Here is a 27,078-nt window from a genome sequence, read left to right as displayed (position 1 = left end):
ACACCAGCAGTTAACTGTGAAGCCTGGGCGTGCGTCCGCGTCAGGCCCAGGTCTGGGGCACCAGAGCAGACAGCGGGAAGGGCCCCCAGCCTTCATCAGGACCCCTGAGGAATGCGCCGTTGTTGCTTCCATTGCACGGAGGCGGAAACTGAGGCCTAGAGACGCTCGGCGCCTTGCCCGGAAGGGGTCCCGGCAGCGGGACCGAGAGTCCACAACCCGGCGGGAGGGGAAGCGCGCAGGCCGCAGCGGGTCCGGCGCCTTGACAGCGCGGTGGGCGGGGCCTGGGGAGGGGCGGGGCGCCGTCCGCGGGACGGGGCGGAGTCGGCGGCCCTGATTGGGTGATGTCGGCTGCCCCGCCTTGGCCCTGCCCCCTCCGTGGCCGGCGGTGGCGGGGGGGGTGGACCCCACCGAAGCCCGCGGTCAAGGCCAGGTCTGGCCGGGGCAGCGGCGGTCGCAGGGAGCCCACGCCGGCAGGCGCTGTCAGTGGCCCGTTCTTCTTCCTAAGCTCCTCAGACGGGGACGTGCTGCTGGCAGCCCCGCCTCGAAGAGCGCACAGCTCAGAGGAGCCTCACCCGGAGCCGCGCCGCAGGCGCCGCAACCTCTCCCCCGCGCTTCCGCAGCCCGCCCGCGCCGACCGCGCTGCGCCGCGGGGCCGGGCCGCCAGGGGGAGCCGCGGGGCCCAACCCTCCGCTGCGCCTGCGCCGGCGCCGCGCGCGAACCCGAGCGCGAGCCCGCCGCGCGCGCGCGCGCGCGGCCGTCCCGCAAGTGCGCCTGCGCCGAGGCCGTGGCCGCGCCCGCTCCCGCCGGGGGCTCGTCGCTGGGCGGCCGGGCCATGGGGGAGGCTGAGGTGGGCGGCGGCGGCGCGCCGGGCGACAAGGGGCCGGGGGAGGCGGCCACCAGCCCGGCCGAGGAGACGGTGGTGTGGAGCCCCGAGGTGGAGGTGTGCCTCTTCCACGCCATGCTGGGCCACAAGCCCGTCGGTGAGCGGAGCGCCGCCGAGGCCGCGGACCCGCGTGGGGGCGGGGCGGGCCGGGCAACGGCCGGGGCGCGGGGCGGGGCCTCCCACGCCCGCCCACCCACCTGCGCCTCCTCCGACCCCTGCGCCCACCCACCCCACCTCCGCTGACGCTACCCCCTCCTGCACCCCTCCCCTGCGCCCCTCCGCCTTCCCGTACCCTCCCTATGGCCCTTCCTGCACCCCTCTGCCCTCCCTCTGGCCCCTTCTGCCCGTCCTGTACCCTCCCTCTGGCCCCTGCTGCGCCCCTGCACCCTCCCTCTGGCCCCTGCTGCCGCCCCCCTGCACCTTCCCTCTGGCCCCTGATGCCCCCCCTACACCCTCCCCCTGGCCCCTGCTGTGCCCCTCCTGCACCCACTCGCCCTCCTCCACCCTGCCCCCCCAATACCCTCCTTTCGCACCTCCTACACCCACCCTCCTGCCCCCATCTTTACTTCTCCCCTGCTGACCCCTGCTTCCAGCTCCCTCACTGCCTTCCACCTCCCCCCTCCTCACAGGTGACCCCCTCTTCCCACAGGTGTTAATCGACACTTCCACATGATCTGTATCCGGGACAAGTTCAGCCAGAACATTGGTCGGCAGGTCCCATCCAAGGTCATCTGGGACCACCTGAGCACCATGTATGACATGCAGGCACTGGTGAGCTGGATCCCACCCTCCCTGGTCCTCAGGCCAGGGCCCCCCGACCCCAGACAGAGCTGCTCTTCAGGGAGCCCTGTGGCCTGTGGACCTCCCCGGGGGGGGGGGGCACCAGTAACTAAACAAGGCACCTCAAGTAGTTCACAAACGCAGTGGGGGTAGCTGGTTGCCCTCCAGGAGCCTTCTTTATGTGGGGTGGTTAGCAAAAGTCTCTCCGGGGAGATAAGTGCGGAGCTGAGGCCCGTGGAGGAGGCGTGAGGCCCCGGCAGTCACACGGGAGGCCCCACGGCGCGCCAGGCAGGAAGTTGACTGGATCCGAGTCACATTCAGGTGAATATGGTGGCTTCTGTGGGCACCAGGCAGGCCGGGGCCCTGTCGCCACAGAACCCCCGGCCAGTTTCATCGAAAGGCAGGCAGGTCAGCTGGGAAGCCAGGATGGCCAGAGGAGACAGTGGACATTCCCCGCAGAGGAACAGCAGGCGTCAGGGCTCTGTGGCAGCAGGCGATGGGGGGTCGAGGAGCTCAGAGGAGGTGTGGACCCCTGGGGCTGGGGGGCAGCGGGAGCTACAGGCAAGCAAAGGGGTAGGCACTAGTGCCGGGGCAGGGCTGAGTCTCTGCCCCCCTGGCTGACTTAGGGCCACGCCAGCCCTCCCAGCTGAGGCCTTCCTTGCCCGAACGTGGTGCCACCCTTGCTTCCTGTGGGTTTGGGCAGGTGGTTCGCAGCTCCTTGTCTTACTCTTGGAAGGAGATAAGGGTGACAGCCGTGCTCTGGGGACTGACTGCCCGGCCTGTAGGAAGCACCCTGGAAAGTGAAGTCCCTGTTGCTGGGACCAGCTCATCACGGACAAGCTGTCATCCTGAAGGGGCCTCACCCCACACCTGTCATCTTGTGGGGTCACCTGGTCCCCAGACTTCCATGCCGTGACTCTAGGCCAGTGGGGACACCAAGCAAGACACAGACATCAGGGTGGCAGGGTCCCTGGCCCAGTGCAGCCAGGGACACAGACACAGCTGGCACCAGGCCCTCGCTGCACCTGGGAGCTGCAGGGCGCCTCTCAGAGGTTGTAGTCCGGGGCAAGCAGCCGGTCCCCCCTCTGCCGGAACTTCAGTCTGGCCTATTACTTGTGCGGGACCAGGCACGACCTCGAGGCTGTTGCTCCGGACCCCAGTGCCCCTCTGGAGCTGATGCCAGAGTCACCCGGGACCCTGGCAATGTGCATCTGTGGCCCCCACCACGGAGATACCAGCAGCCCCAAGAGCCACAGGGTTTCCAAAGCTCCAGGAGTCTGCGGGCTAAGCACTGAGCTTTACCACGAGCTGCGGAGAGGAGGCCCTTCCCGCTGAGCCCCTCCCTGTCTAGACCCCTTCCGCCAGCGCACCTTCCTTTCCTCTGGTGGTCCTGTGCCTCCAGGGTCTCGTCCCTTCTGGCACATGGGGCCTGTGTGACGTGTAGGACAAGTGGGACTCTGATAAGCAATGTCCCTGACACCACTGTGTAGTCCTTACCTGGTTTCCGAGGCAGTAGCTTTCCCGTCCGGCACCCTCCGTGTCTGCGGGCTCCACTGTCACTGTCATCTTGTGGGGAGGGAGCAGGACGGGTCAGCAGGACAGCCGTAGCCTGCTTTTGCCCTGGGGGTAGGGACGGCATGCTGGGAAGTGGGGCTGCCCCAGCCTCAGGTCAGGTGACGACTCCTGGTGGCTGGACTCCTGGTGGCTGGACTCCTGGTGGCTAGAGCCATAGCCTTGCCTTCTGTGGCCTGTTGGAGAAGCCCAGCTCCTGGTAGACTGCCGGCAGAAAGAAGGAAGTGTCCTCACCCCGCTGGTGCCCTCCCCCTCGGCTCTCGGGGACCGGCCGTGTGCTTGCTCCTCAGGTGCTCCTAAGTTGGCTCTTACACGTTTTTGGTGACTTACTAAAATCACATTTTTTTCTTTGTTTCTTTAAAAAATGGCCCTACTTGCCGTCAGCACGAATCTGAGATTCTTCCATTCCCAAATCCAGAGAGGAACTTCGTCCTTCCGGAAGAAATCATTCACGAAGTCCGAGAAGGTGAGACTCGGGCGGGTCAGGTTCGGGAATTAAGGAGGACGTGGGCCGAGGGCGGTGGCGTCGGGCGAAGGTCACGAGCCTCGGGGAGGAGTGAGGGCTGCTGGCGGGGTGCTTCTTGGCCCAGGTGGACTGGGAGGTCTGGGGAGTCTTGGGGACTGGCGGGAACTTGTTCAAGAACAATGGGCTCTCTTTAAAAGCGGCCTGGCGGCAGCTGAGAAGCACACACACAGCCGTCCCCGGCCTGAGCCGTCCGCAGCGCTGGGCAGGGCCGCGTCTCCCACCGTTTTGGTAAACGTCAGCTGTCGCCCCACAGGAAAAGTGGTCATTGAAGAAGAGATGAAGGAGGAAATGAAGGAAGATGTGGACCCCCACAACGGGGCGGACGATGGTGAGTGGGGAGCGCCCCCCGACCCCGCCCTGGGCCCCAGGAGCAAGCCGGGCGGCTCCGCACCCCCAGCCCGCGCGTTGAGTCCGCCTGGGGCCGGAGCTGCGCCGTCTGGTTCCACCTGCCTGGGCGCGAGCTGCTGGGCAGACCTGGCCTGGTGCACGGCCCACACTGTGAGCGAGCCCCGCGGCGGCCCGGGGCACTGGCACCCGGGCCGCGGCACGTAAAGCGCGTGGTGCAGGGGGTGCGGGTGCAGGGGACACACTCCACGCGGCAGGGACGGCGGGTCCTCAGGAGGACCCAGCCGCCCGCGGGCCGCACGGCAGCCCAGCTCGGAGCGTCGTGTGTGTAGATGCGGCTTTTTATCACTGAGCGGGAAGATGAAGTAAAATTCTGGATATTCTGTTTTCAGCCAAATGATTTTGTCTCCCAGTTTTTTCGTCTTCAGGAAGCTTGGGCAAAGCAACGGAAAAGGCCAGCAAAGACAAGAACCCCTCGGACTTGGGCTCCAAGGAGGGGGTGGACAAGCGGAAGCGCAGCCGCGTCACCGACAAAGTCCTGACGGCCAACAGCAACCCCTCCAGCCCCAGCGCCGCCAAGCGGCGCCGAACGTAGACGCCGCTCAGCCAGGGCACAGGGCAGGGGGACGGCGGCCACCGGGCCGGACGCGCTGCGCCCCCCTCCGCCCACCCGCCGCCCCTGTGGCTCCCACAGGGCCCGACCGCGACCACCTCCCGCGGGGGCGGAGAGCTGGGAGGCAGGCGTCCTCGGCGTCCTCCCCGTCCTCCCGTGACGCCGGGTCAGCTCCAGCCGTGCTAGTTCTCCGGCCGGGCCGCGGTCCAGGCCCCGCGGTGCAGGGCGAGGGGCGCGGGCAAGGAGACCTGGGCCAGCGAGCAGGAAGTCCATTCTTGCTGTGTCCTTGAGGAGCGCTGGTCTTGCCGGGCGGCTCAGTGCTGCCCGTTTGTCCGTCTGTCCGTCTGTTGGCCGTTCTTCCTAACCGGCTGCCCCGTCGGGAGAGAGACTCAGGCCACCCCGTGGCGGACCGTCGCCCCACCTGAGAAACTGAGAACTGGACGTTTTGCCTCATTCGCTTGTACTGTAACGATGTATATAATTTGGCGGTATTTCACTATTTAATTTTTAAGAAGCCTATTTTACTAGTGTTTTATATGAAAACAACACTGCAGAAGTGAAACCTGTGTTGTATTTTTCCTGAGATGTTTTGTGTTAAGGTCATGACTGCTGAGACCCTTTTCGCTCAGTTTTTATATGCCAGAAACAGAGGATTTGTAGCGGCTATTTTTGTATCCTCCGGTAACTTGCAAACAGACCAAATGAGTGAGTGGAGGGAAGGGGCGCCGGGGCCCAGGGTTGCCTGAAATACTTTCGTTTGAGTGCGGAATATTAAAGCACAAAAGCAGCAGCCTGGCGTTGTGTGATTTTGATACCAAAGTAAGTTCCCTTTTTTTTACGGTAGGAAGCATTTATTTTTCCAAGGATTATAACCGCAGCCTACACTCAGTGGGCTTCGTAGCATTCCCTCGATACAATGTATTGACGACCAACAGGAAATCAGGCCAGAGTGGAAATGTGGTCGAGTGTGACAAGTCCTTCAGATACGAAATGCCAGGACTGCGGACAAGGCAGAGCCGGTGGCTGGCTGAGCCCGGATGTCCGGGAGCTCATCCCCTGGCAACGCGAGTCTCGGGGCCCAGTCTGCTCTCCGCACAGGAGAGTCCGGGCAGAGCAAGAAGGGTGCGCCCTCAGTCCCGGCTGACCTCCGCGCCCCGGGTCCTTCATCTGGACAAGTCACCAGGAAGCTGAATCCCCCCACCGTCTCGGAGCAGGAGGCCGGGCCTCGGCCCACCAGGCAAGGGCAGGAACCCGGTGCCCCACGCCCCATGCAGGCTGGCCTGCTCTACCCGGCCCGCCGTCTCTCGCGGGGCCTGGAGCGCATCGCCGGCAGCCCTCCTTCAAGGCCCACTCTGCGCCGGCTTCTGTCGCTGGGACCCTGCTGCCCGAGAGGAGCCGGTCCCTGGGGAGTCAGAACCGGCAGAGCCATGGGGCAAACGTTGTCTATGAAGACGGGGGTCTTTCCCTTACAGACGTAGACCCTGGTCTGGAGCAGGATCTTCAGGGACCTCAGAACATGCTGGAAAAGCCTAGTCAATAAGTCAAACCTGTTTCCTAATGACTGAACATTCGCTGCCCTTCCAGGAGATGTGGGGGGAGGGGCGCGCAAGGCCGCCCAGCAAGGTAGATGGCCTCCCACCCCAGGTGCCGGTTTGGGGCCACTCCCCACGCCCTTAGGCCTGCGGAGGCCGGAGTCCTCAGCCGGAGTGAGGCTCACACAGGGGGTCCGGTTCATGTGCTGCGTGTGGCCTGTGCAGGTCAAGTTCACATCCCCGCCGTACCCTCTCCTGGCCTAGGGGTCCACTCTGTGACATGGGGTACAGCTGTGCCCCCACCACGTAGGTAGACGGAGTGTGACAGAGGAGAGGCGCTGGGGAGAAACCAGTGTGAGCGGCTGCAGGACACTGGGAGACACAGGCGCCACTGACCTGAGACCAGAAACCTCCGGGAGGTGCTTCGTGCCGAGGACGCCGGGCCGGGTCGTCGACAACGGGACGGCGCAGCCTCCCTGGGCGGGGACAGGTGGGTGCGGCCTCAGCCCTCCCGGCCCTGGCCCAGCCCAGGGCCCCCAGGGCTGATGCAGGAGGAGAGTGTGCTCCCAAGCGGGGCTCCCTCGGGGCGGGGCGGGGCGGGAGGGCGTGGGGATTTGGCCAAACAACGAGGCTGCAACTGGTTTCGCCTGAGGAAAACGTCAAGGCAGGTCTAACCTGAACCTGCCCCTGCCCAGCTCCTGCAAGACTCCTCCACCAGGGGCAGGGCCACCCTGGGGCGCGCCACCTACTGCCGGTGCTCGGAGGAGGAACCGGAGCGAGCGCGCCGCCGTCGCTCCTCTGGGCCCCGCCCCGGCCCCCCTGGCCCGCCCCCCAGTCCTGCCCCCCCCTGCTCAGCCCCGCCCCAGCCTGGGCGGCCAGCTGTCCAGAGCCCTGAGCCCACAGCGGGCGTCCCCAGGCTGCAGAGGGGAGGAGACAGCACAAGACTTCTGCAGCAGAAATCTGGGCTCCCGGGTTAACGCGCCCTGCGGAGCCCCAGGCAAACTGCACAAAAGCAGCCGGAGGTGCGGTTCGGGGTGACTCTTCCTTGTCGAGCGGAAATCGGGCAGCGTCTGGGAGGGTCCGTCGTCCCGGCCCTGGTGGGAGGCAGCGGCGGGGAGGCTTGCCGCTCGGCCCGTGGAAAGGCACAGCCTCCCCACCGCAGTGCCCCTCAGAGCAGCCAAACCCCTGCATTCCGCCCCCGACACGCGGACACCTGCGGCAGGGCCTCCCGGTGTCATCTGCCCGATGTCCTGGCCGGGGCCTCGCGGGGCCACCTGCAAGTCAGGCAAGCGGGAGGTGAGGCCCAGGGGGTGGGGGAGGCAATCCGCCCCCGCGGCCCCCGCCAGAGGCGCGGCGGCTGCCCGCTGCCCAGGAAACCTAGCCCGCCCACCGGTGGCACACCTTTTACAGAAATGCCCAGATGTCCGTTCCGGGGGGGGGGGGGGCACCTCCGTCCTCTTGGAGAGTGAGGTCGTGTGTACACAGGCTCCAGCCAGGTGAGACTGTACCCGGAGAATGGATGAGGACGGCCCGCATCAAGAAGGGCCCTCAGCTGTGCCCACAGCCAAGGTCGGAAGGTTGTGCTCCCTCTCAGCTGTCACAGGCAGCCCTGAGGCCCAGGGGCCGCTGGCGGGGCTGGGAGAGGTCAGCGACCCCAGGGGGCTGGGTTTGGCCTTCACCCTCTACCCCGTCGACCCCGGGAGTTACCCTCCTGGCTAGATCCGTCAGAAGGCCAGACTTTGGTTTTAGCGAAAATGCTGTGAAACACTGAAGGTGCACGGTGGTCACAGAGTCCAAACACCACCTGGGCGGGCCACTCCCAAGTTGCATGTTGAGGGGCGGGTCTCCAACTTTGCTGGAACTCCCGCGGCCACCAGCAGATGTGAGGGCACAGATTAAGGGAATCTGTGGGAGGTCACTGGGGAATTTGCAAATGCAGGTGATTTTCAGCTGTCTGACACACGCCAATGTGTGCGAAGAGGGCGGCCACCACCGGCTGCCCCCAGCGCCCAGAGAGGCCCCCGAGGGGATGTTTAACCAGGGCCACCTGTGTTGAGCAGCCTCAGGATGACCCCGGTCACCCAGTCATTCATGCGTCCCCTCCCTCTAGGCAGCACCTTACCTTACCGCTGATAGGATGTGGCAAAGGGGCAGAGGCCAGGCCCACGGTGACGGTGCAGACGACTCCCGGCACACTGGAAAGACACCCTCCTGCTGGCCTTGTGGAAGCAAACTGCCCAGTTGTGAAGCGTCTGTGAAGGGACACGAGGATCCGTGTCCCACCGCCCGAGAATGACTTCTGCCCACAGGCTGGGGGACCGCGGAAGCAGACTGCTCTCCAAAGGAGCCTCTCATGAGACCACAGCCCCAGCCTACACCTGGAGGGCATCCCGCGTGGGAGCACCCTGGGGGGGAGGCCTCCCTTCTGGGGAGGACAGCTCCCAGGGGTTATGCTCCTGGGGTCAGCCCTGTGGACGGACATCCTCCTGTGGGCATCCTCCAGGGGGTGGGTTGACTTCCTCCAGGAGAACATGCTCTGGGAAGAGGGATATTCTGGAGGAGGGGGTTTCCAGCAGGTAGGCGTCTTCCTCTGGGGGGAGGTTGTCCTCAGGGGCATTCTGGGGTGATTCTCTGGGATGAGCATCCCCCAGGGACACACTCCAGAGGGCATCCTGGGGGAGGTGTCTTGTCCCAAAGGGAAGGGATATCGTGTAGGGGGGGTCCTGGGGGGACACCCTGGGGGCAATCCCAGCGAGGAAGGGGGCGGGCGCCCTCCGGAGTGACGTTCTCCGGGAGGGGCTGTGCTCGGGGCGTGGGGGGCCTTCTCGGGGCGGACGGCGCCGGCGGCCCCGCCCCCGGCCCCGCCCCGATCCCGCCCCGGCCCCGCCCCCGGCCCTCCCCCGCGCTTCCTCCTTCGCTCACTTTCGCTTCCGCCGGAGCGCGGGTCCCGCCGCCGCCCGAGCATGGACGACCCGGACTGCGACTCGACCTGGGAGGAGGACGAGGACGAGGACGGCGAGGGCGCGAGCGCTGGGGGCGACGAGGACGGCGAGGCCGGCGCCCCAGGGGACGCGGACGCGGAGGACGAGGACGAGGACGAAGAGGACGCGCCGGCGGCGCGGCCCGGCGCGCTCCAGGTGCAGCCTCGACGCGCGCCGGGGACCCAGCGCCCAGCCCCGGGGGGGCGCCCGCCCGGCCGCCGCGAGGTGGGGGTGAGGCCCCGCTCCGGGAAGGCCGCCCCCCCTCCCGGCCCCCGGACACCCGGCTTGGGGCCTGGCTCTCCCTCTCCAGCTGTTGCCCTCTCCCCGACCCAGGCCCCCTGGTGCCCCCCTCCGGATCGCTGGACACCCTGAGACCCGCCCCGTCCCGCGCCTCCCAGCTCCGGCCCAGCCCGGGTGGTGGGGGGGGGGGTGGACCTCGCAGGGAGAACCAGGGCCACCCTCAGATCCGTGCGGAGTGATGATACTTCCTCAAGCGGATGCCCTGGGCACATTCTGGACTCGCCTCTGTCACTTCCCGCCTCCGGGGCCTTGGCTCTGTCCTCTGAATAGATCCCAGCTCTCCGTGCCGGCCGCCCGCTTCTGCCTGCCTTTCTGCTTCTGGGTGCCCCCTGCTTCTGCCCCGCCCTGCTCCCTCCCACCCCCGGCCCGCCTCACCCCCACCGCTCCTCGCTGGGTGCAGCGCCCACCCGCGGGACCTCCCACCCTCTGGAAAGTGGCCTTGGAGGCCACATTTATGTGACCTGCCTGAGCCAGGGCTGCTCGCACCAGCTACTGGCAGTCATGGCTGCTGAGTTGTCATGATCAGCCGTTACTTTTGTTACTACTGATTACCTAGGTGACCAGCAGTTACTTTTGTCTTCACTGGTGATACTCCTTGTTAGGATCGGTTACTTTTGTTGCCACGGATTTATTTTCTTCTCATCACCACTGGTTACTTTTGTTACTAGGGTCACTCAATACCAGGGGCCGGTACTCCCTGAGCCTCACATTCTGTCCCAGTGCAGGGTGGTCCCAGCTGGGGTTCTAGGTGTTATCGGGACTTAGGTGACAGCTGTCACTTTTGGAGGATGGTGTATCGGCATCGTGTCTATGGGGTCTTGAATTCCATCCCGTGTGATCTCTGGGTTGCGTTCTCCCCCAGACAGATGAGAGCTCTGGTTTGGGGTTTAGCTGGCTGTGTGGTGAAGTCTTGGTCAGGGAGAGGGACCCGGACGGGCTCCTGGGCCTGCCAGGGAGGCCAGAAGGCGGAGCACATCTATGGTGTTCGGGGCAGGCATGAGTTTCTGGAGGCAGCAGGCTGGGCAGTGGCCAGGGGTCACGGGGCAGGGATCTGGCTCTCCTGTGGCAGATGCCCACCGGCTGGGGCACGTATTGAGAGAGGATGCTGTCCTTGCTGTAGCTCCGTGAGCCCCACTCCCACAGCAGTGCGCCGGCCCCTCGGCCACTGAGAGGCGCCACAGTCGTTGACTTCTTCACGGGGCCCAGCTGTCTGGTATTTGTCCTGGGCTGTGCACCCGTGGGGCTGACCTGGGGATGGTGAGTGGGGCCAGCTCCTGCTGAGTTTCGGTGTCTCCTCGGGCCCTTGGCTGGTAGGCAAGAACATCACCAGCAGGCCCTGGTCTATAAATTGGGCAGAGAGGCACCCCCAGGCCCCTGCTGGAGCTCAGAACCATTTGGAGCATCTTGGGGAGTGGGGAGGGGGTCAGAGCCAAGGCACACAGTGACAGGCCTGGCCTCCTGACTCCCCTTGTAGTGCTCCTTCCAGGATCCTGGACCCAGGTGTTTCCCTGGGACGAGCGGTGGGTCTCCTGTGGAGTCACGCCCAGGAGCCGTACCTGCCTCGGCCCTCTCTCCTGCCCCGGCTTCTGTCGCACCTCAGGCCAGGCTCAGCCTCGCTCACGCCTCCCACCCTATAAGAGGGTGGGTGAAGCCGCCCTTACCCAGCATCGTAGCTGTGAAGTTACCTTCTATCCCTCCCAGGACCCGGGGAGCTTGGCCTGCAGAGATAGGGGCTGCAGGTGTTGGGGGGCAGCGAGGAGCCCCTGTGTCTCCCTGCACAGGCTCTCCCATAGGGCCAGAGGCCCGGAGACACGGGGTCTGGTCGACGAGCGTTGGGCGGGGGCCAGGCTGGTTCCCTGGGCCTTGGTCATTCATTTCTTCGTCAGGCAAGTGTTTGGGGCCCCTCCTGGGGCTGTAGGCTGGGAGGCCACGGCCCTTCGAGACACAAGCCTTGTGACAACTTAGAGCACCGTACAAAGAGAAAGCACTGGCGAAGGCAGGGGGACCAGGGGCAAGTCCCGGGGCTGCGGTCCAAATGGAGTTAGCCGGCAAGTACCGGAGGAGGCAGTGAAGCCAGGGCCCGGGGGCGGTGCTGCGCCCCAAGAACGTGCCGGTCAGCCTGGGATCCTGGGAGCGGGGGCTGCGGCAGGGGCTGAGCAGGGGGCAGGGCTTGTTCCTCCCATTCTGGTCCCTTCCGGTTTTGTTGCTAGCGACCCCGTCCTTGCTGCCCTTACTGGGACAGGGGCTGGCTTGGGGTGGGCCTCCCCTAGGGGTCTCACCCATCTCCTCTCTCCCCAGGCCAGGACGACGGGGTCCCGAAACTGGCGAGCCGCGCGCGACACACGCAGGTACCGGCACCACTACCCGGTACGTAGCCGCCTCGGCGCCCGCACACCTCGGCAGCCCGCCCGGGACGGAGTCTCCCGCCCTCCGCCGGGAGAAGGCCATCGGGACAAGACGTCCCGTCACCCCCCTCCTCAGACGAGGTCCCATGGCCCACCTGGGACTGCGGCTCCTTCCCCCCGGGGGAGGGGGGTGAGGAGGACCGCCTCTGTCTCGGAGCCTTTAGAGCAGGGGAGCAGCGCCAGCTAGTGGCGCAGCCACATGTGGCCCCGCGTGTCGGTCCGCGGGTCGGGGCCCATGTCGGTGGCGTTCCCGTGGCCCTCGCCCCTGCCCTCTGCACTGCGAGTGTCAGCCAACCCCTAGGCTACTTTAGGGGTACAGATGGAGGGGACCTGCCGCCCGGCCCGCGCTGGTGAGGAGGGAAGGTGGCGGTCAGAGGGAGCTGCCGTCCTCCCAGTGCGGAGGCTGGTCCTCGCCTGCAGGGCGAGGGGCCCCGGCTGGGGACTCGGGTCTTCGCCAGCCTTCAGGATGTCGAGGCTCACGGACCCAAGAGCGGACGCCCGCTCCCCGAACGTTCTAGTGTGAGGGGCCCTCGGAGGCAGCCTATTTCTGGAGATGTCTCCACCGGCAACTTTCTCTGGCTCTTCAGGATTTGATAGAACGGGATGGCAACGGTGACATGCCAAACCTGAGTTTCTACAGAAACGAGATCCGGTTCCTGCCCAACGGTGCGCGTCTGCTGGGCCGCCTGCGCCCTGTCCCGGGGGGCGTCTGTGGCCCCACTAGGACCCTGTTGGGGACGGCTTCCTGTTGGGCCCGCGGTTTTCGGCTTGCCCCGCAGCGCCCCCTGCAGGCTGCTGCGGGGACGCCCTGGGAAGGGCCGTGTCGCTCACTACTGCTGCCTTGGTGGGAACGCCGCACGTGTAAAGTGGCGAGTAAGAGTGATTGTTCCATTTCCAAGTGGTTGGAAACAACTCAAGGTGGAAAATGTTCTGTGATGTGAAAGTGACACGAAATTCAACTGTGAGCGTCCATAAGGGAGAGTCCGTGGGAAGCCACCCACGCGCATTCGTTCAGGCGTGGCCGCCTTCCCACTACAACGCAGCACAATTGCAGCAGAGGACACGTGGCCTCAGAGAGTCACTGGCCCTTGGAAACAGTGGCCGCCCTACAGGAGGCCAGGCCATGGGGGGGTGGGGCTCCGCTGGAGGTTCTGTCTGAGGTCGGGTTCCAGCTAACCAGCCGTGGTTTGGAGGGGGCAGTGAGGCCCCCTTTCTGCAAAGGCAGGTGGGGGTCTGGGACCCCATGTCCTCCTGGGCCCTCCGGCCCGACGAGCCCAGCGTGGCCTTTCTCACTCGGGTCTGTGCTCAGGCAGCAACGGAGAGCCCGTGTCGGACTGCAAAGAAACCGAGGGCTTCGGTTGGGGGGTTACGGTCACATGACACAGACACGAGCTTCAGAGCCCCGAGGTCCTCAACAGAGGAGGGGAGGGAAAGTGGGAGGACTTCTAGCAGCTCCTCACTGACTTATCCCCGTGGGGCCCCCAGGCTGTTTCATTGAAGACATTCTTCAGAACTGGAGGGAGGACTACGACGTCCTGGAAGAGAATCACTCCTACATCCAGTGGTGAGTGGGCGGGGCTTACCGAGCAGGCGCCCTCGGTGGGGCGGGGCTTACTGAGCAGGGGCCCTCGGCGGGGCGGGGCTTGTGAGCAGGCACTGTCGGTGGGGTGGGCTTACTGAGCAGGCCCCCCTCGGTGGGGCAGGGCTTACTGAGCAGGCGCCCTCGGTGGGGCGGGGCTTACTGAGCAGGTGCCCTCAGTGGGGCGGGGCTTACCGAGCTGGCGCCCTTGGCGGGGCGGGGCAGGGCTTACTGAGCAGGCGCCCTCGATGGGGCGGGGCTTACTGAGCAGGCGCCCTCGATGGGGCGGGGCTTACTGAGCAGGCTCCCTCGATGGGGCGGGGTTTACTGAGCAGGTACCGTTGGCGGGGCGGGGTTTACTGGGCAGGCGACCCGGCGGCGCAGGGCAGCCGTGGTGCGCGGCCTCTGAGGCTGTAGGTGGGTGTGGGGCGCAGGAAGAGCCTTAGGCCGGCTTCCTGGGACGGGACGGGCCCCGGTGCCAAGAGGCCTCGTGGGCCCGCAGAGCCCCTTGGACACTGACAGTGACAGGCCTCGAACAGTGGCCTGAGGTGATCCTTGCCGGCATGGCTGCCTTGGAGAGCCTTGACGCTGCCCCACAAACACAGTGTGCGTTTGAAAATGGCACGTCGGGGGCCTTTTCCTGGGCACAGCGCATCGTGGGGGATAGTTGTGCAGCACTGACGACTAGACGCAAGGAGAACATAAGAATTAGGAGGACTGCCTGGAACGCCCTGGGCAGCACTGGCAGACCGGCTCGCTGCCGAGCACGCGCACGACTCCTCTAGTCGCGTGTGCACCCATCTGGTGCCCTGGCCCGTAACAGGTTCCCTGCAGCCTTCCCCGCCTCACGCCTCGGCTTTGCCTCGTGAGAGCGCACGCACATGTTCAGCCAGCCAGGCCCTCCTAGAGTTGAGCCATGAACCCAGAGAGGCTGGTGAGCCTCCCGGGACCGCGGGTGTGCGCCTTGGCTGGGAGCCCGTGCCTGCCGCCGACGGACCTGTAACCGTGCCTCCTACAGGCTGTTTCCTCTGCGTGAACCTGGAGTGAACTGGCATGCCAAGCCCCTCACGCTCCGGGAGGTTGAGGTGAGCTCTGATCGCTGGGAAGCCGTCCCGGGGAGCCCCTCCCCTCCGCGCTGGCCCTTGCCTCTGCCCCTGGTGCTCTCACAGGCTTCTAGAGAAATCTGGCTCTCTCCGGCAGTTTGCCTCCAATCGGGGAGCCCAGAGTCAGGGCTGTGAGCAGAATCATGGTGACGGGAGTTTCATCACACCTGGTTGGGGCTGGAGCAGATGCTCCTGGGGGGACAAGAGGGTCGGGGGGGGGGGGGGGAACAGGACGTGTTTCCTGCCACGTGCTCAGCCCGGGGGTGGGGGGTGGGGGGCGCATGATTCCCAGGAGCTAGAATCCCCTGGGGGTGAAGCCGGCGCCTCAGGCCCCAGTAGAGACTCTGAGGCAGCTTAGAGAGGTTCATCATTCACTCCTGTCCGGGCTCCTGCGCCCTGGCGTTTTACCCTGAAAGTCTGAGTCCAGCCCTTTAGAAGAATCAGGGCCCGAGGGGGGCGCTGGCCAGCCGGATGTATGGGTGACGACCCCTGGGCTCCCCACTGGCCTCGGGGGTGTGTTCCAGGCATTTAAAAGCTGCAAGGAGGTCAGGGAGCGGTTTGTGCAGGCCTACGAGCTCATGCTGGGGTTCTACGGGATCCAGCTAGAAGACAGGAGCTCGGGTCAGGTGCGCCGAGCACAGAACTACCAGAAGCGCTTCCAGAACCTCAACTGGTGAGGACCGCCCCTCCCCCACCACAACCGAGGAGGATGGGGCCGCTAGGTTTCAGGCAGGTGTGGGGGGAGCACTTCGGCGGAGGAGGGACTCCAGGGCCACTGGGGCAAGTGACTAAAGGCTCTCTGAACACCCTCCGTGTTTGCAGGGTGGGGGTGGTGCCACTGATAGGGGCGTGAGAGCCGGTCAGTTTCACTGCTAGCCGCGCTCGCTGGGTCCGCCTGGGTGTGGGCCAGGATGCCCATAGCACCCTCACCTTGGCAGGCACGGCCCTCCTCCTCCCTGGTGAGAGGCACCGGATGGGGAGGAGGTAAAGGGGGTGGGTCTGCTGACGACACCAGCGCCCCTGCACGTGGGTAACAGGTCCCGTGCTCTGGGGGGGGGGGGGGTCCCCCCTCCGGCTCTTCTCCAGCCATGCAGGGGGGTGGGGGGAGATCTTCGGGGCCCAGGGGGCAGCCCCCTTCTAAAAGATGCATCAGAATCCCCACCTGCGGGGTCCAGCACACAGGCCTTTTTCTCCAGGACTGGGGTGGGGCACAGGGAGGGGGAGGGGGAGGGCGCCAGGGGGACGAGAGGGTGGGACGGAGCCTGGCGGAGGGAGGGGGAGGGGGGAGGGGAGTAAGGAGGAGGAGGGGAGGGGGAGGAGGAGGGGAGGGGGAGGAGGAGGGAGGGGCCTGGCGGGGCGCCCCGCCCCCCGCGCCAGCGCCCCTCCGCCTCCCGGCCCCAGGCACAGCCACAACAACCTCCGCATCACGCGCATCCTCAAGTCCCTGGGCGAGCTGGGCCTGGAGCGCTACCAGGCGCCGCTGGCGCGCTTCTTCCTGGAGGAGACGCTGGTGCGCCGGGAGCTGCCGGCCGTGCGCCAGAGCGCCCTGGACTACTTTGTGTTCACCGTGCGCTGCCCGCGCCAGCGCCGCAAGCTGCTGCGCTTCGCCTGGGAGCACTTCCGGCCGCGCCGCAAGTTCGTGTGGGGGCCGCACGACAAGCTGCGGAGGCTGCGGCCGCCCCTGCCCGCGGGGGAGGGGGAGGGGGAGGGGAGCTCCCCGGACCCCCTCCCCGGGGCCGGCGCGCCGCCGCCGGGGCGGGCCGGGGACCAGGAAGGGGAGGCGGGGGGCCGCGGGGAGGGGGGCCCGGAGCCCCCGAGCCCCAAGGAGAACAAGAAGAGGAAGCTGGACGCCAGCCGGCGGGAGCAGGCCCCGGGGGAACGGGGCGGCCGGAGCGCCTCGGACGTGGAGAAGATCGCCCTGAACCTGGAGGGCTGCGCCCTCAGCCAGGGCGGCCTGAGCGGGGGGACCCGGGAATCGGGCGGCCGGGCCCCGGGGGAGGCCGAGCAGCCCTGCCCCCAGCCCCCCCCGGGGGCCAAGGTGGTGGAGGAGGTGAGGAAGAGAAGGAAGGTGGACCAGGGCCCCGGGAGCGGCGACTCGGTGGGTGCCGGTGGTGGGGCCGAGCCCCCAGCCCCCGCCGCGCGCTGCGCCCTGCCAGGGTGCCCCGAGGCCAGAGAGAAGGATAGTGGGGTGGAGGAGGCCGGTGGCCGGGCAGAGCTAGAGCAGGGTGCCCCTGGGAGCTCAGCCCCCGCGGGACCCTCGGTAGATAGGGAAGCAGAGGCGGGGCCTGAGGCCAAACCCAGAAAGCCTTAAGGGAAAGGGCCGCCTGGGCATCCTGCCCTCCGTCCTGCCGCGGGTCTGGGGAGCCACGTGGTCAGCTGTTGTCAGCACGGAGCAGTACTGGTCTGTCCCTCCTGGTCACCGCAGCCGTGGAAGGAGCAGATCCCCGCTCTGGGAAGGCCAGGGACTTGGGGATCCTTACCTCCAGCTCACTTCCTGCCTCCCTCCTCCAAGCCACCACCCCCCCCATCTTTGTAAATTGGCCCTCAAGGGTCGGGGGGTGGGGTGGGGGTGGGAATGGGGGCTCATTTTCTTAGTCTGGTGCCGAAACCTTTTCTGAATAAACTCATTTGACTTTGAGTGTTTGGACATGGGCAGCAGTCCCGTGAGTGGGCAGGGGAGGGGCACTGCTCTTCGGGAATCCGGGGGTGGTGTCCCCTGGGCGCCCCCCAACACACGAGCACCCTGACCACGCAGCCTCCCGGGGCCTCTGGAGCCGGGCGCTCTGTCCCTTGGCTGCCTTTTGTCACTAGTTTAAGTCTGGGGACCCACGCGCCGCCCCCTTGGGTGGGTTGAGCGGGAGGAGCAGGGGCGTGGCGTGGCCCGGGTCCAGACAGGACCTGTGCCCACGCTGATGTGGGGCACAGTGTCGTGCCTCGGGGAGCAAGGTCAGCGGCGTTCTCTGGCTCCGTGCCCTCTGTCCCTACCCTGGTAGCCCTCCGCATCAAGACGCAGCCTCCCCGGGGCCTCCGGACCCTCTGCCCTGGTGTGGGCACAGCACACCTCCCGCTCCTTGAGGATCCCCCTTCCTGACACGCTGGCTCCTGTGCGCCAACACCAGTGGGGTGAGGAGACTGCCGAGGGCCACGCGTTTGCCTTTGAACAAGCAAAGTGACAAAGGTCACAGTTCTCCTGGGGACGGGAGAAGGGAGCACGGTTCACCCCGAGAGTTACCAGCTGCGACTTGGGCTCCATTCTCACAAAAAGCGCCGACGGTCCGCTCCCGTCCTGGGGGGAGGGCTGCACAAACTGGAAGTCATTGGGAGGGAGGGCCCCTGAGTTGATGTTCCCCAGAGCTGGAGTTGGGGAGGCGTATGTCCTGGACTGCTGGCTCCCCTCCCCGCCCCCCTCCACCCCTGATCTGCTGGGAGGGGTAGGACCCCAGGTGCCTGAACTCCGGTTTGGTCGGTGATGCCGTTTCCACCACAGAGGGGAGAAACTAAGGCACCAAGATGAGTGTGAGCCCGTATGGGTCAGAGTCCTCAGTGTAGACCAGTATGGAGCAAGTTTCGGTGGGGAAGCTGGAACCGCAGAGAGGAAGGAAAATCCCATCGGAGGAACTCCGGGGGGGCGGGTCCGTGCTTGGCTCTGACCCGCCAAGCATCACGGAGAGTGATGGCCCAAAACACGGGTGATGCTTTGGTTCTGCCTGGTGATACCAGATGTGAGGCACCCCCTGCCCGGCCTCCTCCAGCCCTAGCCCACTGCGGCTGTTCAAGCTTCAAGGCAGGAACAGCTGGGGGGGTGGGGGGGGGCTGAGTGGAGCTAAGGATGGGTTGGGGGTGAAGGGTGGAGCAGGGTTTCATTCCCTTGACCCGGGTGAAGGCCAGCTGGGCTGCCTCTGAGTCTGGTCCAGCAGGGGCCGGGGTGGGGGGGGGCTGGCCCCAAGCCCCACCCTGCTGTCTGAGGGGGTCCCAGGATGACCCAGACTCTGCTGGGGGGGGCAAGAACTCTTGTGAGCGTCTGTCGGCCCTTCTGGATGGAATTCACACACACCCTCGCACCTGAGGGGCGGCCGGTCCACCCCAGCGGTGAGCAGTCATCTTGCCTCGCTGCTCTATCCTTTTCGCTTCCCACCTGCTGCTCCCGGGTAAACCGACAGCCCCCTGCAAGCCCTGAGCTCCCACCCACAGAAATGAAGCTCCTACAGGCTGGGCCGGAGGTTGTGAGTTTTCCCCCTCGTCCACGGTCAGTTACAGATGGAATTCTGCATGCCGCTCTTTCCCCACCGCTCGCATTGACTAGTATAGGAAAGAAAGGAAGGGAGGGAGGAAGAAGGAAAGGGACAGCACAAGAACAGACACTCAGATCAACGGAACAGAATAGAGAACCCAGAAATGGACCCACAAACGTATGGCCAACTGATCTTTGACAAAGCAGGAAAGAATATCCCATGGAATAAAGACAGTCTCTTCAGCAAGTGGTGCTGGGAAAACTGGACAGCAACATGCAGAAGAATGAACCTGGACCGCTTTCTTACACCAGACACAAAACTAAACTCTAAATGGATGAAGGACCTAAACGTAAGACAGGAAGCCATCAAAACCCTAGAGGAGAAAGGAGGCAAAAACCTCTTTGACCTTGGCCACAGCAACTTCTTACTCAACACGTCTCCGGAGTGAAGGGAAACGAAAGCAAAAATGAACTACTGGGACCTCATTAAAATAAAAAGCTTCTGCACAGCGAAGGAAACGATCAGCAAAGCTAAAAGGCAACCGACAGAATGGGAGAAGATATTTGCAAACGACATATCAGATAAAGGGCTGGTATCCAAAATCCATAAAGAACTCCTCAAACTCAACACCCAGAAAACAAATAATCCATTAGAGAAATTGGCAAAGACATGAATAGACGCTTCTCCAAAGAAGACATCCAGGTGGCCAACAGACACACGAAAAGATGCTCAACGTCATTCATCACCAGGGAAATACAAATCAAAACCGCAATGAGATACCACCTCACCCCTGTCAGAATGACTAACGTTAACAACTCAGGCAACAACAGATGCTGGTGAGGATGCAGAGAGAGAGAGAGGATCTCTTTTGCATTGTCGGTGGCAATGCAAGCTCGTGCAGCCACTCTGGAAAACAGGATGGAGGGTCCTCAAAAAACTAAAAATAGAACTACCCGATGACCCAGCAATTGCACTACTAGGTATTTATCCAAGGGATACAGGGGTGCAGTTTCCAAGGGACATATGCACCCCCATGTTTATAGCAGCACGATCAACAGTAGCCAAAGTATGGAAAGAGCCCAAATGTTCATCGATGGACGAATGGATAAAGAAGATGTGGTGTATATATATATATATATATATACAATGGAGTATTACTCGGCAATCAAAAAGAATGAAATCTTGCCATTTGCAACTACGTGGGTGGAACTGGAGGGTATTATGCTAAGTGAAATTAGTCAGAGAAAGACAAAAATCCTATGACTTCACTCACATGAGGACTTTAAGAGAAAAAACAGATGAACATAAGGGAGGGAAACAAAAATAACATAGAAACAGGGAGGGGGACAAAACAGAAGAGACTCGGGGCGCCTGGGTGGCGCAGTCGGTTAAGCGTCCGACTTCAGCCAGGTCACGATCTCGCGGTCCGTGAGTTCGAGCCCCGCGTCGGGCTCTGGGCTGATGGCTCAGAGCCTGGAGCCTGTTTCCGATGCTGTGTCTCCCTCTCTCTCTGCCCCTCCCCCGTTCATGCTCTGTATCTCTCTGTCCCAAAAATAAATAAACGTTGAAAAAAAAAAATTTATAAAAAAAAAAAAAAAAAAAAACAGAAGAGACTCACAAATACGGAGAACAAACTGAGGGTTACTGGGGGGGGTGTGGGAGGGGGGATGGGCTAAATGGGGAAGGGGCACTAAGGAATCTACTCCTGAAATCGTTGTTGCACTAGATGCTAACTAATTTGTATGTAAATTAAAAAAATAAAATAAAATAAAATAAAATAAAAAGAAGGAAAGGGAATGGGAGGAGAAGGGAGGGGAGAGGAGGGAAAAGGAGGGAAGGGAAAAAGAAAAGAGAAAGAGAAGCCGAGCTCATACAGCACACCCTAAATCCTAAAGCAGCATTTCCTAGGGGATTCTAAACATTCAGACACCTGGGGGGGCGGGGGGGGGGTGAGATCCTGCAAATGCAATGGGCCTGTGGGTGACCTGGAGTTTTGAGAGTCCCCTAGGGTGGCCATGGAGGCCCCTGGCCCCAGGTGCTGCCCCCTACCGTGCTGTTCCCGTGCCTTCCCAGGGGGAAGCAGAGGTTGCCTAAATCTGGCGAGCCCTGAGCTGCCCGAATCTTGTGAAAAACGGGAACAGCCAACACCAGCCTCGGGGGCCCGTCCACCACTCGTGCTCAGGCCCGGGCTCATGGTGGGGCTTCCTTCTCGGCCGAGGCCGCCACTTTGCCCTCTCTTGGGGTGCGGAGCGCTGGGTAAGAGTCTGCCCTTTGCCAGTGATGGGCAACATGGATGGGCCACTCAGGATTGCTAAAGTTTGGGGTGAGGCCCCTGGGCACGGGCGATGTCCCCGGCCGAGCAGGCATGGCCCTAGACTTCTGCCCATGGCAGGACACGGCGCGGGAGCCAGAGGCGTGGCTTGGTCTGGCCCCTGGCACAGGGATGCTCGCCCTCGCTGGGGGTCTCGCTGGGCCTTGGGCAGCCTCGGTCGCCCTCAGGATCCCGAGGAGGTCGCCCTGTGCTGGGGCTGGGGCTGGGGCTGCCCCTTCTCGGAAGGAGCCCTTCAATGCGGGACTGTTCCCTCTCTACGCCCTGCTCCGGGCTCAAGGGGTGAAAAGAACTTCTTTCTTTTTTGCTAAAAGGTATATGTGTGTAACTCATCGGTCTCGGGGATAATTTTAACTCCGAGGCTGGCCAAAAAATGCCACTGGGTCTCTTTTCTTCCCCCTGGCCGGCTCGGCGGGGAGGCGTGGGGCGGCGCGGAAGCCCCAGGTGGGCCCTGCTGAATGGGGGGCTTGTGCTCAGCCGGCGGGGCGGGAACTGGCGTCCAGCCCGCCGCCCGCCCCGCCCGCCGTCCGCCCCGAGCCCAGGCCGCCGCCGGCGCTGCCGCTGCTCAGAGCGCGAGTGCAGCCATGGCCGGAGCCCCCACCCTGGCCCTGCTCCTGCTCGGGCAGCTCCTGGCCGCGACCGTGACCGAGGCGCAGGTGAGCGCGGGCCGGAGAGTGGCGGCCAGGGTGGGAGTCCGGGGGCTCTGAGACGGGGCGTCGAGCAGCACAGCCGGGGGACCGACCTGCCCCCTCCCCGGCCACCCTGGGCCAGTGAGTGAGCCCGGAACCCGGGACGCTTGGGGACCGCCTGCGCAGCCTCGAGGCCCATCGCCCACCTCGCCGTGGAGCACAGAGACCGGTCGCCCCACGGGGCCCTCGTGGATGGCGCGACCCTTCGTGGATGAGCCCAGGAGTCGCCCTGTCCTCGCCTGGCCTGGTCGGCTGCTGCTGCCACCAGACGGGCACAATGTCGCCTTTGTTCCCCGAGGCTCCCTGCGGTGCGGCCCCTCCTGGAGGATCCAGGCAGCAGACGCTGCCAGCCCCGGGCTTTGGGGGATCTCTGAGGCAGGCCTGGGCGGGGAGGGGCCCGGGACCAGGCCCCCGGTGCCGCTCCCGACCCAGGAACGGGGGACGCTCTGTTGGGCTGACCCGCGGGAGAGGGTGGGAGGGATCAACTCCGTGATGACGCTTCTCCGTTTCAGAAAGTGGGACCCCAAGGCCCTCCGGGCCCCCAAGGGCCACCTGGGAAACCGGGCAAGGACGGCATTGATGTGAGTTTGCGGGTGGGGAGGGCTCCGTGGGGTTCTAGTCTGGCTGCAACCTCCCTGAGCCTCTAGACCTGATGGAGACAAAACTAAGTCCCACTCGTCGGGGCTGGGGCGAAGCGGGGTGTGGGGTGTGAAGAGGGACAAAGACGGTCCTTGTTCCTGTTCAGGGTTCAGCCCTCAGGGATCCCGTCCCCAGAGCAGGTGGGGGGTGCACGGTAGTCTTTGGCCTGGGAATGTGGGCACTGATGTGCGTGTCTCCGGGTCCCCGAGGGGCCCTTGCTCCTGTATCCTGAGGCCCTGGGGGTGGAGGTGCAGGGCTGTCCCCTGAGGGTCTCGGGCTGGAGCCAGCTTTGGGGGGGCTCTGGAGCTGGCTCCGCCCCAGAGATGCTGTCTCCAGGGGTGCCCCAGGTCAAGTGTGGCCCAATCCAAGCAGCTGAAATCCCGCGGCCAGCCTCCCCCAGGACCGTCTTGGGTGAACCCCCCCCATCCGGCCACCTCCATGTAAAGCAGAGACCTGCCCCAGGACCTCCTCGCCCGCGAGAGCCCCCCTTGACCAGTCCTCAGTCTCTCTCTGAGCCCCCAGGGCCCTAGATGGCCCTGAGTCTCATATCCACACCAACCCTGGTTGATCTCGACCTGCAGGGTGCTCGGCGACAGCCCCGCAGGGTGGGGGCGGGGCGGGTCATGGTGGCCACATTGGGCCCTGGACCCAGGGCCCCCACACCCCTCCCGCTGGGGCCGGGCGCCCGGCCCCCCAGGAGCCCCAGGCCTTCGGGAGTCACGCCGTTCCTTCTGGGGAGGGTTCCACTTAAAAGCCTGGAAGCCTCACGCCAAGGGTCTCGGGCCTAGTGGTCACGGGGGTGGCGTTCCCCCTGGGCCTCTGCAAGTCTGAGGGGCTGTGGCCCACCTTCCGAGGCTTCTCAGGCTGGTGGAGGGGTGGGGGGTGTGTCCCTGTGCCTGGACCCAGAGAGGAGGGGGCCCCTTAGATGTGGATGAGGTCGCATGTGGGGGGGGGTCCCGTGTCACCTCTTGGGTCTCTGCTCCCCTGGGCCGGGGTCTTCAGGAGACGCTTGGTCACATGTGGGTGTCTTCCCCTCTACAGGGAGAAGTTGGGCCTCCGGGTCTGCCAGGGTCCCCGGTGAGTGTCCAGCTACGGCGAGGGGAGGGGTGGACCTAGAACCGAGGGGTCAGGACGCCCCCTTCCCACCACACTGGGCCCTGGGTTGCCCGCCAGGCAGGAGGCCTCAGAGGCGGGAAGGGGGCGGGAGGGGAGCGTGTGGGATTCAGCGTGTCCCTGGGTGGCGGCTGGCTTTGAGACGGTCTTTGGGCCGGTGCCAGGCAGGCCAGGTTGCTACAGCCGGCGAGGGGGCCCTGGGCTTTCACAGAGCTGTTCAGGCCCAGAAATTGAGGGTTCTAGGGCACACCGGGGGTCCCACAGAGGGACGCACAGGCCCTTAGCCCGGGCGGCTGACGAAGCATCCAGGTGAACTTCCTACAGAGGTGACTAAGCGGGGGGAGGCGGCTGGAGAGGGCGGCCAGCTGGGGCCAGTGAGGGTGGGCGCCGGGCCCAGCTGGGTGGGGGTCTGCAGCAAAGCCGGCAGCTGGGCCTCCGGTGGAGAAGAGCCAATCTCTAATTGCTGGGCGGTGCCGCAGCTGGAAAACACAAGCCTTATTGGTGAAGGCCAAGGCTCTGGGCTGGACCTGCCCTCACGCCTCTGCCCTCCCCCTCCTCCCTCCAGGGACCAAAAGGGGCCCCGGGGAAGCCAGGGAAACCAGGGGAGGCTGGGCTCCCAGGACTGCCCGGTGTGGACGTGAGTGTGCCCGCCCCTTCCTCCCCCTCCCCCCTTCCCCTCCTGAGAGCCCCCTCACGTGAGCCCCCTCCCTTCTCCTCCCCTGAGCCGGACCCCGAGGGGTTGTATCCCAGGAGTCAAGTTTAATTGCAGTTCTCCCGCTGGGGCTGGGCCTGCTCGTCCCAAGAGTCTCCGGATGTCCCCCAGCGGGGGTCCCTTGGCCTGCATCCCAGACCCCTCAGCCCAGGCAGAGGACGCAGCCAGCTCGCGCGGCAGGGGTGAAAATGCTCCTAGCTCTCGTTTCTCTGGATACCTGGGCCCCTCTGAGCCCCAGGCTGGCTGCGTTTGTCCTCGGGGCTCAAGGCCTTGGCCCCAGGACCCTGGGGGCCGCGGCAGGGCTCTGAGAAGGGACTTCTCCCACCTGCTGGGCTTATCAGCTCCTCACCTCCCCCAGAGGCTCTCGGAGAGGAAGGGGCCGCATGCAAGGTTCTTCCCAGTGTCCGGACCCATTTTAGTTAGGAGAGTGCCCTCTGGGGGGAGGTGGACCGTCCCAGCGTGACCCCTCGCGCCCCCCCTCCCCCGCCTCTCTCCCCAGGGTCTGACAGGACAGGACGGACCACCGGGCCCCAAGGGCGCACCTGGAGAACGGGTCAGTGCCTGCCCCAAGTTGAATGGGTTCCACTCGGGAGTGAGGTCCCCACCCCACCCCCGGTGCTGAGCACTGTCCACAAGGCTGGTGGCCCTGAGGGCCGCTGGGACGTCCTACCGCGTGTGCGGTGAGGTGGAGGCCACAGAAGGGCAGGTGGGCTCAGGGGGACGACACACGGGCCCCTGCTCGCAGCCGTCCTAGCGTTCAGACCCGGCGGGGGCGACCGGCCTTACGCGCCAGGGCGGCTGGCTCCGGGCTTTCTGTAGGGAGTCTCTTGCCGGGGGCCCCCCGGGCCGGTCCTGCGTCTTCGGGGTACAGGGGAGTGGCAGAAAGGGCAGGGGCCAAAGCTCTCGTGACCTTTGGGGGAGGCTCCCTGGAAGGCTTCTTGGAGAGGTGGGCACAGGGCCCTTCTGTGTGGCTCGGGTCAGCCCTAGCGCCGGGCCTTCCTGGGGGCGTGTCCTGCCTGCTCTGGGCTGCTTCCTGCGTTCATTTCCAACAGTCTGGATGGATTTTCCTCATCGAGATCATTGGCAAAGACCTGTCCGGGCCGCTGGGCCTCAGAGGTCCCCCCGGGGCCTCGATCTGCTGTAAAACGGAGAGCTCCCACTTCAGAGGGGGGGGCGGGTGGGACAGGTTGGCTCACAGAGTCCTGGGCGCCTGGGCTCAGCTCACTCCTGACCCTCTTTCCTTCTGCAGGGAAGTCTGGGCCCCCCGGGGCCCCCCGGGCTGGGGGTGAGTGTCATTTCCCCCTCGCGTGGGACTTTGAGGAGCTAGAGGGTCTGACCGGGGTGGGGTGCCCTCGGGAGCCCTGAGAGGCAGCGTCCAGCCCTCTTGCCTGCTGTCCCTCCGGGGCCGAGCCAGCCTGGGCCGGGGTCCTGGGACACCATCTGGGCTGTGTCCTCTCTCCCCCAGGGAGGGCCCCCTGCACCAGGAGTCTGGGGGTCCCCCTCGTACAGCCCGCCTGTCTCAGGGGAGGGGGGGACCGGGGGGAGGGGGGTGGGCTGTCCCCAGCGCCTTCTGACCCCGTGCTTGTCACTGCAGGGCAAAGGCCTCCCCGGACCCCCGGTGAGTACTGACCACCCTCGCGGCCCCACCCAAGCACGCCCACCACACTCCGGGCCAGGCGGGCTGCCAGGTCCCAAACCGGGGCTGGGGCCAGCCGCCCCCCACCGGACTTCCTGTCCCTCCAGAGGGGGCAGACCAGCCCTGTGTGGGTCTGTGGGTGCAGACCCCTGTTTCTCACGTCCTTCCCCCCCCAGGGAGAGGCAGGAGTGAGCGGCATCCCTGGTGGAGCTGGCCTCCGGGGCCCCCCGGTGAGTGGCTGGCCCTGACCCTCCCCCCTGCTCAGAGCAGCCCTGTCCGCCGGGACACCCCCAATTCAACCCCCAGGGCTTCCTCCCACCTCTGCTCCTTCCCTTCCCTTCCCTCCCTCTTCCCCTCACCCCTTCCACCCTCCTCCTCCTCCTCCCCCATTTCCTTTCTCATGGCCCTTGATGGAAACCCCAAGTGACATTCAGGGACAAGGACAGGCTAGGCCTTGAGATGCGCTGTGGGCACATGCACAGGCCAGGCTGGGGAAGGCGGGCAGGTGGCAACGTCCCCGTGAGGGCACAGGGAGGGAGACCGCTGGTCACCCTCACCTAACGTCATAACCCACCCCCCAGGGACCCTCTGGACTACCGGGCCTCCCTGGCCCCCCGGGACCTCCTGGACCCCCTGTAAGTACCAGGCAGGGGACCCCAGGGCTTCGCTGGGGTAGTGCCAGGCAGTGATGACGTGGCTCTCCTGTCCCCGGGGCCCCCAGCCGCACCCACGTGGACTCCCATCCCCTTTTCAGACACGGGCGGAGTCCGGGGCCAAAGTGGCAGCCGGGTCAGCTGACCTGGGGACAGGCAGGGCTCAGGCCCAGTGGCTCAGGACAGGTGGTTTCTGTCCTTGTTAATGCCCAGCACTGGCCACGGGAGGGATGAAGGGACTGAGTCCGGAGTGGTGGGTGACAGGGAGGGCGGGGGATGGCAGCATCCAAGGCAGCTGTCTTTGTGTCCCAGGGTCACCCAGGGGTCCTCCCTGAAGGCGCCACTGACCTGCAGGTAGGCCCTTGCAGCCGTCCGTGAAGGTTGCCTGTCTTGGGGGGAGGGGGCACGAGCCCAGCCCACCGCCTCGGGGACCCCGTGGCTCGTTCCCTACCCCCT

General features: G+C 65.1%; 2 protein-coding genes and 1 long non-coding RNA gene across 3 annotated transcripts; 2 read left to right on the top strand and 1 right to left on the bottom strand.

Annotated features, from left to right (window-relative positions):
• Nucleotides 1–806: 806 nt before the first annotated feature.
• On the top strand, nt 807–5,509 carry MRGBP (MRG domain binding protein). The gene is made up of 5 exons (XM_047069391.1): nt 807–980; nt 1,533–1,654; nt 3,620–3,701; nt 4,015–4,089; nt 4,520–5,509. Exons 1-5 carry the CDS (start codon nt 833–835, stop codon nt 4,699–4,701), a joined length of 609 nt encoding a protein of 202 aa, XP_046925347.1. The 5' UTR covers nt 807–832; the 3' UTR covers nt 4,702–5,509.
• A 1,646-nt stretch (nt 5,510–7,155) lies between these two features.
• Nucleotides 7,156–17,257, top strand: OGFR (opioid growth factor receptor). Its single transcript, XM_047068607.1, has 9 exons — nt 7,156–7,273; nt 8,362–8,827; nt 9,191–9,388; nt 11,831–11,899; nt 12,525–12,603; nt 13,423–13,501; nt 14,535–14,601; nt 15,144–15,292; nt 16,021–17,257. Exons 2-9 carry the CDS (start codon nt 8,702–8,704, stop codon nt 16,928–16,930), a joined length of 1,677 nt encoding a protein of 558 aa, XP_046924563.1. The 5' UTR covers nt 7,156–7,273; nt 8,362–8,701; the 3' UTR covers nt 16,931–17,257.
• Nucleotides 7,299–7,816, bottom strand: LOC124503519 (uncharacterized). The gene is made up of 3 exons (XR_006960193.1): nt 7,653–7,816; nt 7,465–7,525; nt 7,299–7,345 (listed from the first exon to the last, which is right to left on the bottom strand). It is a non-coding gene; the product is annotated as an uncharacterized LOC124503519 (long non-coding RNA).
• Nucleotides 17,258–27,078: the final 9,821 nt, after the last annotated feature.

Source organism: Lynx rufus, unplaced genomic scaffold (genome assembly GCF_022079265.1).
Source record: "Lynx rufus isolate CCGP_SWC_20201006 ecotype Redwood Valley unplaced genomic scaffold, mLynRuf1.p SCAF_8, whole genome shotgun sequence".
Lineage (NCBI taxonomy): Eukaryota > Metazoa > Chordata > Mammalia > Carnivora > Felidae > Lynx > Lynx rufus.
This window is presented reverse-complemented; position numbering and strand designations above follow the sequence as displayed.

Excerpts from the sequence above, each read along its gene's own strand:
- OGFR (XM_047068607.1), top strand. The coding sequence starts at position 8,702 with ATGCTCCTGGGGTCAGCCCTGTGGACGGACATCCTCCTGTGGGCATCC. Across the intron at positions 8,828-9,190 it reads GAGGAGGGGGTTTCCAGCAG|CGCGGGTCCCGCCGCCGCCC; the intron begins GTAGGCGTCTTC and ends CTTCCGCCGGAG. Across the intron at positions 13,502-14,534 it reads AATCACTCCTACATCCAGTG|GCTGTTTCCTCTGCGTGAAC; the intron begins GTGAGTGGGCGG and ends TGCCTCCTACAG.
- MRGBP (XM_047069391.1), top strand. The coding sequence starts at position 833 with ATGGGGGAGGCTGAGGTGGGCGGCGGCGGCGCGCCGGGCGACAAGGGG. Across the intron at positions 3,702-4,014 it reads CATTCACGAAGTCCGAGAAG|GAAAAGTGGTCATTGAAGAA; the intron begins GTGAGACTCGGG and ends GTCGCCCCACAG. Across the intron at positions 4,090-4,519 it reads CCACAACGGGGCGGACGATG|TTTTTTCGTCTTCAGGAAGC; the intron begins GTGAGTGGGGAG and ends TTTGTCTCCCAG.